The 15,849-nt window shown below is 39.9% G+C and overlaps 1 protein-coding gene across 15 annotated transcripts in view; it reads left to right on the forward strand.

Annotated features, from left to right (window-relative positions):
* The window catches only part of Syp (Syncrip), a 212,600-nt gene that overhangs the window by 142,092 nt on the left and 54,659 nt on the right, over positions 1-15,849 (forward strand). For 9 of the 15 annotated variants that reach the window (XR_010858626.2, XR_010858627.2, XR_010858628.2 and 6 more), the window contains one exon: positions 4,728-4,824. The exons of the other annotated variants lie outside the window; for them this stretch is intronic. Coding sequence is in view for 5 of the 9 variants with exons in the window: in XM_067137735.2 (XP_066993836.1) it covers positions 4,728-4,824 (97 nt within the window). In the remaining 4 variants the exon portion in view is untranslated. The remainder of the gene's footprint in view (positions 1-4,727; positions 4,825-15,849) is intronic. 15 annotated transcript variants of the gene reach the window in all.

A 15,849-nucleotide genomic window follows, 5' to 3' on the forward strand; every position in this document is an offset into this window, starting at 1 on the left:
TCAGAAGAACCAACCCTTGCCGCGTTACAAAAGGCCCGTTACTGCATGCAGTTAACCTTGATTCACAGTTTATACCTTTCAAATGCCATGAAAAAGAACTATTTCAAAAATGTATCCAAGAAGGTGCATTTACAGTATTCAAATAATGCACTCGGATATCTCACTGGTAAACATAACCTCACGCAACGAAAGAAAGAAAAAAAAAGGACGATTGAAAGACGAGGAGAAATCTACCGTATTTCACGGCATAATCGTCGCACTTTTGTTACCAAAATTTTCGAAAAAAAATTGTAGGGTGCGACCATTATACGATGAATATTTAATACCAGTATTTGTATTACTCAAAAAATGTATTTATAACTAAATTGTATTTGATACAAATTTAAGATGCACGTAATACTCGCGTTTATACATCAAAATAATTAAAATAGTCTAAAACAAAATTCATAATTTTTCGCAACAATTCGGCGAACGTTTTTCCAACCTGAAAATAAAAATGAACGTATTAAGTTAATTTGTCATAAATTTGAGTATTAAAGTTAAAATATTACACTTGCAAAAAATTATCGTTTTGTTGTGAAATTCGGACTTACCGGTACGCAATTTATTCCAAATCTTCGGTGTCGCTATCGCAGGTTTCGCTATCTGATGCGCCGTCCTCGCCTCTGTTAATACCAGTATCGGATTCTTCGTCTCCCTGCCACACTGCGTCATCTTCGGAACCGTCTAGTGCATTCGAAATCCCAGTCCTTTTGAAGCTCTTGGAGACTAGTTCAGGTGGTATAAGATCCCAACTCTTCTTCACCCACGAGCATAACAAGTCCAGCGGGCGTCAATTGCTGATCGCCGCTCATCATCCACTCGTAAAATCGACGTAAGTGGTCTTTAAAGGGATTATTAACACATACGTCTAGTGGCTGCAAAGCAGATGTTAGGCCCCCAGGAATGACTATCTGTCGTGTCTTATTTGTAGTGAGAATTTGCTTCATTTCGTTCACGAGGTGACCTCGGAAACTATCTAAAACAAGCAGAGCTGGTTGTTTTAGTAGTGCACCAGGTCTTCTATTCCACACAGTTTTAACCCAGTCCAGCATGAGTTCTACGTCCATCCAACCCTTTGGTTGCACTCGTACATGAATTCCACGCGGAAACTGTACATTCTTAGGCATCGTTTTCCTCTTGAAAATGATGTAAGGCGGCAACTTTCTCCCGTCAGCTGTAATGGCTAGCATTGCCGTGCATCGCAACTTCTCACTACCGCTGGTTTTCATTAATACACTCCGTGATCCTTTTAGCGCAATAGTGCTGTTGCGAGGCATATCAAAAAAGATTGGAGTCTGATCGGCATTACAGATTTGAGAAAACAAGTACGAAGTTTCCTTGCGCAAACGTATGACAAATCGGTGAAAATTTACAATCTTGTCCGTGTAATCAGCAGGCAACTTTTGGCTCAGTGTTGTTCTCCTTTGCACTGACAGATTGTGTCGTCGCATGAACCCCGTAATCCACCCACGAGTCGCCTTAAACTGAGTTACCGGTATGTTGTGTTTGCACGCTACCTCCTGTCCCTTAATTTGTAACATTTCATATGATAGCCTACACTGCAGCCATTGTTACGTATTTCACTGACGTACCTAAACACTTCTTCGTCAATTATAGGAAACTTCCCTGTTTTAGGACCTCTAAACGCGCGTCTAGAAGGGTTTGTGCTTTTTAGCTTGTTTTTTACTTTCCGCCAGTCACGCACCAACTTTTCACTCTCAGAAAATTTTCTTTCTGCAGCTCTGTTCCCGTGCTGTTCAGCGAAGGCAATTACGCTTAGCTTGAAGCCCGCGGAATAGTTTCTATATTTACCCATAATCGCTTATAAATGCTTCATTCGTTAATGTTTTGCGAAATAAATGACTTTCCGTAATTGTTCACTATTAAAACACATTATTTCTGCAAACACCCAAAACACAAATTAAAAACTTAAATTCTCACGCACACATGTCTACAGTAATCACGTAAATCTGAAACAAATAAATGCATCTGTGATCTGTCCAATACTGTTAAGCAGCAAGGAAGCATGCAACAATTTATCAGTTTAGCTCGTTGGTTGCGACACACTACTGCGCTTGCGCAAAGCTCGCAAACCGGAGCTCTAGCTAGCGCGGTGTAGATCTACTGTATAGTTGACTGTATTCCGAGACGTCAGTAACAATCATTTTTTTCAATTTCTTTTAAACATACGGTAATTATGTTAATATTTCTTCCCAGTTATTGATGATTTACATTACTGACGAGTTTATAAAATAAAACTTTAATAGCATTGGATAATAATTATCTTGTCGGCTTGGATAAAAGTTTTCATCCCATGCCCGGACACTTATGACGTATGCTTGCCTCTTACACGGAGGCCTCGGGTTCAATTCACGGCCGGGTCAGGGAATTTTACCTGTATCTGAGGGCTGGTTCGAGGTCCATTCAACCTACCTAGCCGGTATTTCCTGGCGACGTTGCCGATAAGCAATAACTTACAGCCTTACGTATTTCAAATGGGAACTCATATGTAGGTGGTGAATAAATAGTACACTGTCTCGCGACCACGTTGTCAAACTGCCGATAGCCTACCGGTAAGCATAATATGTAGGTGGTGAATAAATAGTACACTGTCTCGCGACCACGTTGTCAAACTGCCGATAGTCTACCGGTAAGCCATGCGTCGTACATATACAGGTATTATTTATTTATACGTTGCGCAACATGTCGCAAACGCGACTGTGTTGCCAAATTGCCCATAAACCATACCCGTATTTAAATTGCGCATTCATGTGCAACTTACGTTGCAGTTCCATTTACCTTTTAACCAGATTAGTGAACAAAATTTGGACGTGCGACGATTATGTAATTAAAGGTTTAAAGTCTGATTTTTGTATTGAAAATAAAGGATGCGACGTTTACGCGGTGGCGACGATTATGCCGTGAAATACGGTATGCTCGCTCTCATGTGCAAGTGCTTTATTAATTGGATTACTATACTGTATGCATTTTAGATGCCTTGTATTTACACAGAAAGTACCCGATGCCCTTAAAATCGAACTTTCCTATGACTCTATCCTTGTACGATTTCCCGCCATGGCACTTCTCTCGTAGTTCAGAAATGTAAACACTTGCCGCGTCACGAAGTATTGTAAGACCCGTTAATACATGCAATCACCTCGATTCACAGTTTAAACCTTTCCAATGCCATGGAAAAACTATTTCCGAAATGTATCCAACAAGGTGCATTTACAATGTTCAAATAATGCATTTGGATAAATCATTGACAAGCATAACCTCACGCAATGAAAGAAAAAAAAATCGCTCAATTCAAAGACGAGGATAAATTATGCCGGTTCCCCTGTGCAAATGCATTATTTTTTGAATTTCTTTACTGTTTGCATTTTTATTATAGATGCTTTGTACTGGCATGGAAAGTGCCCGACGTTAAAACATCGTGGCTTATCGAAGTTTCCTATGTAATGAAATGTCGTATGGCTTTTAGTGCCGGGATATCCCAGGACGGGTTCGGCTCGCCAGGTGCAGGTCTTTCTTTTTGACGCCTGTAGGCGACCTGCGCGTCGTGATGAGGATGAAATGATGAAGACAACACATACACCCAGCCCCCGTGCCATTGGAATTAACCAATTAAGGTTAAAATCCCCAACCTGGCCGGGAATCGAACCCGGGACCCTCTGAACCGAAGGCCAGTACGCTGACCGTTCAAGCAAAGAGTCGGACGAAGTTTCCTATGACGAGCGAATAAAGTTTCTCGCTTCCATGTGCATTGCAATGCACTACTATGACCCCCACTCCCACCCTGTTACGATTTCCTGGCTGGCACTTTCTCCTTTAAAACCATAAGACAGTTTGGGCTCGCATTAAAATAAAGCAATGCAGTTTCACTGGCAGTGACAATATTGTTCGGTGCCAACGAATTTATTATATTTGCCACGTTTTTTCGTCAACTGTCGGCATCGCTACTGTTCGCAGATTCTGTTTTCCTGCACACTGCATATTGCGTGATATTACGGAGTTCCGTAAAAGGTTGAACACACAAGGATTCCGATTTCATTCAAGTTAGCAATCATGAAGCGCACTGTAGACCCACCGAAGTAAGTGCGGAAAGCTACCCCTCCACGTTCCGGAACGCGCGTTCTATTATGACGTGGAGCGGATAAATTTCGAGTTGAAATTACTCTGTAACATGCTATTGTTTTAAAATGTAAAGGCAGTTTCGAATTAAAGGTCTGAATTTCGGTAATGGGGCAGACATTGTACTTCGAATTATGAATTATCCGTATTTCGAATTGAACAATTGAAATAACATGCAAAACTGTATCTCATGTTTCCAGGAACGAGAGCTTCTTCGAATTAGGCGGGATTTCGAATTATCGAGGTTCTACTGTATATTGTTAATTTTTCAACACCAATGTTGTTGTTTATGTTCCAATAATGAGTTCCATACTCCACTTAGAGAACAGTAATGGGTAGAAGAGGAACGGCTCATTGTAGTAATTGATGAATACTGTTAGGAAATTGGCTTGTATAAATGATTAAGTACTTCATTTTCACTTATGCCTAGCAGATCACCAGTTGCCACTTTGTTCACATTTCTTGGTTTGGAAGAAGTTTTTTTGCTGTTTTAGAGGCAAAAGCTTGACAAGTATACTTCTCACTGTGATATCTATCTTGTGTATTTCCAGAAATAGGGGGAGTTAACAATTACCAGAGAAATGAAAAGAAAATATATATCCTTAGAAAGAAACTACAGTCGTCAAAAAAAAGTTTTACATCGCCCTTGTAAGTAATGCCTATGTGTTATTGTCTTGAATGTTCATGTACAGATTGGGGGGTCTGGCCCTTCTTTCGAGCATAACCACAACTCTTATGTAGCCCTGCCTATAAACCCATTCATCTCATGTCAGGGTACCTTTTTTTTGAAAAACAGGGTAAACATTGAATACACTGAAATAATGCAAAAAAAATAAATAAAGGGAAATAACTTATGTCAAAATTAACCTTTCGATGCAAGATTTGGCCGGATCCCAATATTAGAGTGAGAGTGAAATGTAGGCGCAGTGTGAGTCGTATTCAGGGAGTAGTACTTTGAGATAAGACAGATGATTGAGTGCGTGCGGTACAGGAGGTCCGCGAATGAAAAACATATACATAATTGCGCTGGCTGCTCAAAGATGGCAGTACACAAGGTGTGCAATGTATTGAATTAGTTGGAGTGTGGTGCAGCATAACAATAACGTAATTCCAGGTCTTTCCTTTGAAAATAAATTAAAATGTTCATAGATACTACTACCCTCCAATGAGAGTACTGTCGTCCATTTACATCTTTTCATGTTGAATGTTTGAAATTGTTTCCTGACATCGTCCTGGTGGGTTTTTAGAACTATGTTGGAGGATATTTGACATGTTCAGCAAACTTTATTCCACGTTAAATCACATTTCACATGTTCTGTGGTGAAGTTCTGTCCCAGCATCTGTAGTCACGGAACCTAACTTCTTACGAGATAGTGCTATGAATTACAACACCTGGAAACTGTTTTCTATTTTTGTGTCCTGCATTGCACGACTATTCCATGATGATACACATTAATTTTCTCTTCCTTTGTCTCTGGTTTCCGTACAAACACACACTCTGGTAGTAAACAAGTACACGTGGTAATCATGGGATTGAGTCGAGAATGCGGTCTTGCTCCGCAAGATATAAGTAATGCTTTGATTTGTAAGGAGTCATTGCAGGTGATAAAATATCATTCGGACACTCCTGGCACTAAAAGCTATACGCCATTTCATTATTATTATTTATTTATTTATTATGATAAATTGCTAATGTTTTCTAATGTATTGAATAGGTGACATAATAAACTACTTAACATCCTACATAGCGAGGAGTCAGACGATGAAATTGATATTTATGATGGTGATAGTGATTGTATTGTTCCCGATGAGAGTGAATTTCACAGTTCCTCACAAGACGCCATCACGGAAATTGAGGGTAAAGTGCAGCCCACTGTCGCAAAGAAGACCAAGCTGTCAGCTGTTCAAACGAAAGGAAGAAAGAGGAGTTCTGTGGGTAGATTTCTTCATACGCCTTCTGCTCATTGTGATCCATCAAATTCAGGTGTTCATTTTCATTTGAACGATGATAAGTGATTCAAGACTTGGGGTGTCAGTTTTCACAGAAGTTGTTGATTGTAATATTATGAACTGGATAGTGTCAGAAATGAACAAGTACAAGTCGAAGTTACATCAATTGCAAGGCGTAACCATGAAGACTCTTTGTTTTCCTGGCAACTTGGTGGGCCATGTGAAGAAAAACTGGATGAAAGACAATAGGTCAACAAATAAATTGAAACTCCAATGTTCTTGAAGTGACCCGTCCCTTAATGCTGGGGCTGTACCTTAATTAAGGCCACGGCCGATTCCTTCCAATTCCTAGGCCTTTCCCATCCCATCGTCGCCATAAGACCTATCTGTGTCGGTGCGACGTAAAGCAACTAGCAAGAAAATGACCCGTCCCGACACTTTCTCCCTCATTCTAAGACTGCTTTACTTTTCTGAAACCTATCTACAACCCCCAGTGACAGGCTTTACAAAATTAGGCCTATAAAAAACTATTTCTGAGAGAAATTCAAATCTATATTTTATATATCTGTATTGATGAGTGTCTAGTTGCTTGCAAAGGTCGCCTCAAATGGAAACAATCCGTTATGTTATTGTTTGTACTGGAAAGGATACGGAAATTGAACACGATGCAACACTCAAAAGTTTCTGGGTCAGTTGTCAAAACTCTGACAGCACCTTACATGTAGTTGACAACTGGTACGGCCCAGATATTTGAGTACCTACGCAAGTTTGTGGCACAGTCAGAACAAAACAGAAGGGATGCCAGGCTTCCCAAAGAAAATTCAAAAGGGAGAATGTATTTCATGGTCCACCAATGATATGCTGGTGAAAAGATGGCACGACAAAAGGGATATTACCATGCTTACTATTATATGGCAGGATGTGATTTTAGAAACAGATAAAACAGATCACCCATGAGTGTACTGGATTATAATGAGAACATGGCCCAACTGAGAGAGGTAATATTCAAATAAGCCTCACTGTAAATGCCAGGAAAACACTGAAATGGCATGTTAAGTTGGTTTTTTTTTTTTTTTTTTTTTTTTACCTTATTGATATTTCAGTGCTGAACTTGTACACGATTTACAAAGTGAAGACTAGAAAAAAATCCATAGCTACTTGACTTCTGCCTCTGTCGTATAGTTCATCTGCTAGAGGAATTTGGAGTGGAAACTAACCAAAGGAGGTCGACTACCTTCAGGAGGAGACTGGCTTGAGACTTTCTGGACTTAATTTCCCTAAATCAGTACCTCCAACGCAATCAAAGCAGAAATACCACGACGATGTTTTGTTTGTCAGCACACACAGAAGAGACCACTCAAAAGAACACACATTTACAAGATGTATGTTTAGTGTGATGGATGCTTCTGTGTACCCCCTGTTTTTAAGAGTACCCTACCCTGAAGACATTTTGATATGCGAAACTGTTTTAAATTTAAGCCAGTGTGTGGTAAAGGATACAAACTTCATCACACATAGAGAGATGGTCAATATTACTGTTCCTTTCAGTATTTTGATTTTTTTTTTTGTTTTACGTCGCACTGACACAGATAGATCTTAAGGGCAACAAAAAATGTGTTCTATATCACTGATTTCAATTACATTGAAGGTATCAGTTATGTACCATAAGTGTAAATTATGTAACTCTATTAATAGAGAAAAGTTAGAATCAAAAGAACTTAAAAATTAAGAATTCAAAAATTTTGATAACTCTTATTGTCACCAAAAATTCACTGATCGAAGGGTTAATTTATAATTCCTTTGTTCCTGTTAAACCAGAACTTCAATAATCTTTTACTGCGCTATTTCCAGATGATGCCAATTTTAAGTTAATGATCCTTAAACACGCGGAAGTAAAATAGCAGCAAAAAAAAATTAAAAAATAAAATACGGCACGACGAAAGTTAATGTTCGGCGTCGAAAAATAGTCTAAAAATGCGTAGGCCTACTGTACAACAAAAGCATTCATATGATTTTACAAACTACTTTTTGAGCCTGATTTACATTTTTTGAAGCGAAAAGTGGGGTTCATCTTGGATTCCAAGAAATACGGTACTATATTTTTTTATAATGAAATAAAACATACACTTTCATGTAGTATAGGATTTCGAAAAATAACAAACAAGTAAGCCGTAATGTGGATATCCCATTTCATACCTAGGGGGGGGGTACTGACTTTCATACGAAAATCGGATATAACGAAAATCCGTTATAGCGAGAAATTTTTTCTCTGTTATGAATCCTCGCTATAACGGACTTCTTTCCTCACTCGCTATAGTTTTCTCACGCTCCTCAGAACAGTACCCTGTTATCTGTGGATATTAAGTCATCGGGAAACTCCTTCTGTAAATAAGTTAATCTGCAACTCGAAGTTGCTCTTATTTTCAGCATTTAAAGTTTATATGCGATACCTAGTTTGGTCACAGCCAGTTCACATCACCGTTACACGCAACCCTCGGACAGCCAGTTGACAGCTGAGCACAAAACTTCTCACCACATGACAAGTTGCATCGTCATGCGCAACATTACTGCCAACATCAACCAGATGAAAATAGCTGATTAAAATATGCCATATATGCGCTAAAATATTAAAATTGATGCATTGATCAAAATCACGAAAATATGCTGTTATATGCACCACAAAAGCATGTTCAAATTACTGAAAATTCCATAATTCATGCACATAATGTATAAGCATGCATTTTTAACCCCTAAAAAATTTCTCAGATTGGCATCTTATAAGGTGTAGCTTGTTTGACTTATGATGTATTTATTTAGCATTATTTGTGCAAAATACGTTTCAACAGGATTCCAGAGTATGATATAAACATACTCGACAGTTGCGGCATTGGCCTTCTGAACACTAACTAGGTTAGTTCAATCCTGGCTCAGTCCAGTGGTATTTGAAGGTTCTGAAGTACGTCCGCCTCGTGTCTGTAGATTTACTGGTATGTAAAACAACTGCTGGTCTAAATTTTTTGCGCCTCGGCGTCTCCGAAAACCGGTAAAAGTTGTTAGTGATGCGTAAGGTCAGTTACACAGTTACTAATGAAATCGGTTGTTCATAAGCCTTTATTTTGACCGAGCTAACAGAAGCTATCTGTCACGTTGTTTTCGCGCTTACGAAGTCGAATTATGGAGGCATGTTCTCTCTCGTTTTGAACTTGGAATATTTCTTTTCACCAGCCAGCGGGGATTAACACGTTCATAATCTATGATTAACACGTTGACATTTGCTTTCTGCGTGGTAAACTGTCACCCCTACAGGGTGATGGCCTTTTTACCTTTGTTGGTGTGGAACACTGTGCTCTATGTTGTGAACTGTTGTTTTATGAGTTTTTCAACTTGTTCCTTGTAATTTACAGTTTTGTGACAAGAATTTAATTCATGTTAAATGTGTTTCTGTGGCGAGTAAGCCACGATTACCGATAGACAGATTGAAGAACACATGAAAAGTGTTCAGAGTGCTGAATCAACTGTTGTTGACATTTTGGATTTGCAATGTGGTGCCACCTTTTCCGAGTCAGAATTGGACAGTGGTTTGTGTAGTGAGGACGCTAGCAAAGATTCCGGTGCTGCATTGTGCGATGATTCAACCATATCACCAGACAGTTACTGAGGAGCATTCTCAGGTTTGCGGAAACATTTTTTATTCACACATAGCCCCGGTTTACAATTTCCTCTGAGTGCTAATTCTCAACCAGTATGTAAGAATAAAGCAATAATAGAGCCCTGTCCACATTATTTTCCTTTCCATTAATAACTGAATTCTGATGGTTGTGTGTGTGATACATGTCAGAGAAATTCCACTGTCTGTTGCGCAATGCACAGCATGCTGAGAAAGGAATGGGCACCGTGCTGCACTGTATGAACACCTTACGTGAACAAGCCTCGTAATACAACAGCAATACAAGTGATACGAGTTTACAATGCCCAGTTTTTCAGGTGCTTGAAAATTATCTTGGTCGGGGGTATGCATTATATATGGTTAATTATTACTACAGCGTTGGTCTCGCGGAACATTTACGGGAACAGAAGACTGGCGTATGTTGATCAGTGTGGTCAAATAGGGGTGTACCGGAAGATCTAGGCAATCCTCAAACGAGGCGAAATAACCTTCAGTAGGGATGAGGATGTATTGCTTGTTTCTAGGATGAACAAGAATGTTATTACTATAGTAACTACCATCCAGTCGGTAGAAATGGTTGAAACAAAGAAATCTGAAAGGAAAACCCCCCACTGAAGCAGGAGTCTGTGACTGACTTTGCACGTAATGCACCGGACATGTCACACCACGGTGCTTCATGTCTTCCATTAGTGTTCAAGACGATACTGAATTATGTTTCTATCATCAGCATACAGAACTGCAATTTCTACTTGATTGTGAGGAAGATCATTCGCATAGATCAAGAAAAGAACAGGCCCCAAAATACTACCCAGCGGAATGCCTATGTCTGCGGTAACAAACTGGGATAATTTATCCAGGTGTTATCTAAACCAGTCATTACAATTCCTCTAACCCCAGTCTGATATAATTTGTGCAACAATATTTCATGATCAACAGTATTGAATGCCATTGAAAGGTCAAGAAATAGTTCTATCCCAGTTTTATCATTATCAAGTGCATTTACAACCAACTGTTTAAATGTGGTTAAGCAGACGGAGTACTGTGCCAACTCTGTACCCGTGTTGTGCATTATTTAACACTAGGATTACCAAACATTCTTTCTACCTACTTTTACCGAAGCGGTCATTTTGACCGATAGTGGCACGTATTTGTTTCTTGAGGATATCGCTGGCAGGAAAAGGTTCGAATTGAGTACAAAAACATCATGAACCATAATTTAATTTTTATCATGCATGAATTGTAAACACTATTATGAGTAAATAAATAAATAAGTACACTAGTAAGGCAGAATGTTCTTCTCACACACTTTTAGCTTACATTGGATAATATCCGCGTGAATGTCACTTTCTGCTTTTCAACTTATTTGCTGCACTGTACACACACACTTTGCTTAGTCACCTTCGAAGTGAACTAAACCACAGGCCAGTTTTCTACACGTGTACAATATTCCTTATCACAGCAGTTTGCATTATCAGGCAACAGTGTGTATCCGGCCATTATTATTAGTATTGTTGAGCTCTTACCGTCAAATGAGCCAGGCTGAGTGGCTCAAACGATTGAGTCGCTGGCCTTCTAACCCCAACTTTGCAGGTTAGGTCCTGGCTCAGACCGGTGGTATTTGAAGGTGTTCAAATACGTCAGCCTCGTGACTGTAGACTTACTGGCACGTAAAAGAACTCCTGCGGGAAAAATTCCGGCACCTCGGTGTCTCCGAAAACCGTAAAAGTGTAGTTGGTGGGGCATAAACCAAATAACATTATTACTGTCAGATTAGTCTTCCAGTTAGCAGGATTTTTGTATTCATCTCATCATTTAGAAGGTGTTCTTCTTACAGGCATGTCGTGCTACGATCGTCTTTCTGCTGATTAGGTGTCTCGTATGCTATAAAATTCAGACGTTGTGTCTGAAGGTGAACTGTCCGATTCAGATGGTGAGTTTTTGCTTGAGACAAAAGAGACAAGTGAGGACGAAGATCACAATGAGACAGAGGATGAATTATCCGCAGGAGAAGTTGAAAATGCTAATCTATCTTTGAACTCGCCCCAAATGTCTCGGTCTCAGTTAGGTGTTCCATCAGTGAAGATGGTTGCCCAAGACGGAACCAAGTGGGAGGTTCGAACTCTTCATCTGGAAGGCAGGTTTCAGTCAACGTCCTAAGGGAGCTGGGAGGTCCCACAACATATTCTTACTACGTAAGTGCCTTTAGTCTCCTCTTTGATGAATCGAAGCTTCTTCTAATGAAATGACACACAGTTTCAAACGCTCAGAAGGAACTTCACGGACTGAACTGTGTCCCTCGAGGAGTTGGTGGCTATGATTGCCGTCTTGTATACCTGCGGTATGCTGTGTTCGAAAGGTGTGTTTGTGGATGAACTATGGTCGCGTTCTTGTGGGCTGCAATTGATGGACACAATGTCAAGAGATAGATTTTGAAAGCTTCTCATATTCCTCCGTTTTGAAAAGAAATCATCCTGAGCTGAGCGCCTGCCAGCTAACAGGTTCGCTCTTGTCTCCGAAATCTGGGACAAATTTGTGAAAAATTGCCTTCACTGTTACCGCCCAAGTGAAAATATTACTCTCATGAACAATTACTTCCCATCAAAAGTAGGTGCAGATTTACCCAATTTATTACAGTAGTAGTCCGGGACCGGCCCGGTGCCGGATTACCGAAAATGCCGGACTATCAGGCGGTACCTCTTACTACGATATAGGTTAAGGCGTACAGCGAAAACAGCTGTAACACGGCGTTTTGCAGTAAAATATAGATCAGCAGAATCATTAGTTTAATAACACACTTCTCTTTTCAAACGTGTTGTTTCTTATTGCCATTCCATAATAATGCCGGAGTTCATCAATGTTTTTAGCTGTAAGTCTTCCTTTAACATTGAGTCTTTCCATCTAAAACTTCTCTTTTCCTTCTGTCCGCTTCAATTTTTGAAGGCTTGTTCCCATCCGTTTTTGTACATGGCCCATACATTCAATTTTTGAAATCAGTTTTTTTATCATATGGTTGGCTTTCCAGTACTCAGTATAGCACATAGCCTTCTAGGCTGAATATTTCCAGAGATACTGTAGAGATATTTAAGTAAGTCAATGCATAACAAATGGATTGTATCAGATACATTGCACTATTAATTCTGAAATAATATAAAATACCCTTAGATTGGTTTCAACAAATAATGTATCAAATTGTTCATGAGATACCATTACTAATAGATAATATTTAAAAAATCCTGGAATGGTGCCGGACCATTGGGCGTTCCGGACTGTTGGATGACGGACTAATGGAATTCTACTGTTCAAACAAGCCCGAGTGGTCGACCAAATGTCCCGTAAGTATACCACCAAGGGTGCATGCAGGAGGTCGCCAATGGATGTCTTCTACAATATCCTAGACCTAACACCTATCAATGCTTGGGTCATTTACAAGCAAGTAACTGGTTAGGAAGATAAAGTGGAAGAAGTGCCAAGTTGGTCTGTGTAAAGGCAACAAGGCAATTTTGATTCCTGCCTGAAAGCCCAGTTATTCTACAGTGCTCTGAGGAAAGTACCGAAAACCTGGTCAGCAGTACGATCGAAAAATTAAAAACTAAACATCTAACCCTGGGCATAATGTGGAACTTTTATAAGTGCGAACATTTGACGAAACTCGTTCAGTCTTCAAGTAGAGCTGTAGAATGCGCGGTGACTCCTTACATTTGTTGTGGCCACTCTCTGCTTTATGATTTCAGAGATTCTCTAAACAATACCATCTGAATGCGCTGCTAAGGTGGTCCCTTGTGCAAGTTAACCGCCGATCGCTTTTCCAGTACAGTACTTGCCCTAATTATCGCAATGATGGGGCGTTAATGCCAAGATCCATAAGTATGCCATAGCCGTCCTTTTCGTGAGATACAGTTTATTAAAAAACGATTGATCGAGGATTTAGCGTTGATGGACTGAAATTTCTGGGCGGTTGATCCGGGAAATCGTTCCTTCGAGGAACGGATAATGTGGGATTTTTACAACGTGATTTAATTAGTAGGATGATTGCGGTACCACGTAATTCGAACACAATCCGGGAAAACGTAGTTTCCGGGAACTGATAATCTAGGTTCCACTGTATAAAGTGGCAGGGAGGGATTCAGTTACTCTGTAACATACTATTGTTTTAAAATATAAAAGCAGGTTTAAATTAAAAGCCTGAATTTTGGTAATGGGGCGGACATTGTACTTTGAATTATGAGTTATCTGTATTTCGAATTAAACAATTTAAATAACATCCAAAACTCTATCTCTTGTTTCCGGGAACGAGAGCTGCTTCGAATTAGGCGAGATTTTGAGTTAACTGTTTTCGAATTATCAAGGTTCTACTGTATGTGTGTGTATATTTAAATAAATCTTTTGCACCCGTCCTATTTGGATGGTGCTTCCATGTGATGATGGATGTCCACCTGTATTAACAGGGTGCATGCAACACCCCAGGCAAGTCGTTCCAATCTCACTCTTAAATTCAAACTGCTTAATTCCAGTGCCTGATTTCCCCCAACACCATCCAGAAATTGTTTACCGTGATGTCTAAAAGCAGGCCGGCCCCACGGTGTAGGGATAGCATGCCTGCCTCTTACCTGGAGGCCCCGGGTTTAATTCCCAGCCAGGTCAGGTATTTGTACCTGAACCTGAGGGCTGGTTCAAGGTCCACTCAGCCTACGTGATTAGAACGGAGGAGCTATCCGGCGGTAAGATAGCGGCCCCGGTCTAGATATCCAAGTATAGCGGCAGAGAGGATTTGTCGTGCTGACCACACGACACCTTGTAATCTGCAGCCCTTCAGGCTGAGCAGCGGTCGCTTGGTAGGCAAAGGCCTGTTGTGCCATGGGGTTTGGTTTTGTCTAAAAGCCATGTAAATACTGGCCACCACCACTTTTTATCATGGATAGCAACCCTATAGCGGTTTACATTTTTGTCCATTCAACCTGTGCCACCCATACAGCTATTGTACTTCCCGAATAGGCTCTGAGATTTTCTTTTCAGCTTGACTACCGACTAACGTTTCGCATAGGTTGTACACCATGTCAGGGTGTTACCACATTGACAACTGAGCTAAGTGCGCAACAATTAGCCCTTCTTTAGTTGTAAAATATTTGAATGTTGCTAATTTTTTTTTTTTTTTTCCCCAGTGGAAGAAGTCGAAATTCTATAGTCTCTTGTGAGTTTTCTTGAATGGTCCCAATAAATCCGTATCTTCAAGAACGAAGGTGATTCACTAATTTGTAGCCAGCGAACAAATTGTAACAAATTCTATTCAGCAAAGTTTGAATGGCATCAGGTACCTGATCCATTATAGATAATAAGGAAGCTGCACCTTTATCGAATTTGGTTTCATACTGTAAATTTGCAAAGGTGTTTTCTCTCTCTTGATAAACCTGAAAAGACACTTCAGATCCGGCAACTGTGTTAAAGAACTCTTGCATGAAAAATTCCAGCACCTCGGAGTCTCCGAAACCCATAAAAAGTCGTCGGTGGGACGTAAAAGCCATTAACATCATTATTGGCTTCCCCCTTCGACATGTTTACAGCCATGTCTCCCATAGTGTGTTATGATGCACTCATAGGCCAAGTCCTGTTCCGCTATAAAATACTGACATTTTTCGTCTGTGATATTTATCAAAGGTTTTTAATTTCCACATTTTGTCGTCTGTCAATAAATCAATACTGATCTGCATTTAGGGCAGTCTCCCAGGTGGCAGAATCCATATGTTGTTTTCCTAGCCTTTCTTAAATGATTTCAAAGAAATTGGAAATGTAATGAACATCTCTCTTGGTAAGTTATTTCAGTCCCTATCTCCCCTTCCTATAAATGAATATTTGCCCCAATTTGTCCTCTTGAATTCCAACTTTATCTTCATATTGTGATCTTTCCTAATTTTAAAAATGCCTACTTATTCGTCTATCATCATTCCATGCCATCTCTCCGACGACAGCTCGGAACATACTGCTTATTACATGTGATAAACTTCATTCTTGGGTCCGTATGGAAAGTATTTGTATGAAATAATGCTATGTTTTTAGGTGGG

This window comes from Anabrus simplex, chromosome 1 (assembly GCF_040414725.1).
Source record: "Anabrus simplex isolate iqAnaSimp1 chromosome 1, ASM4041472v1, whole genome shotgun sequence".
Lineage (NCBI taxonomy): Eukaryota > Metazoa > Arthropoda > Insecta > Orthoptera > Tettigoniidae > Anabrus > Anabrus simplex.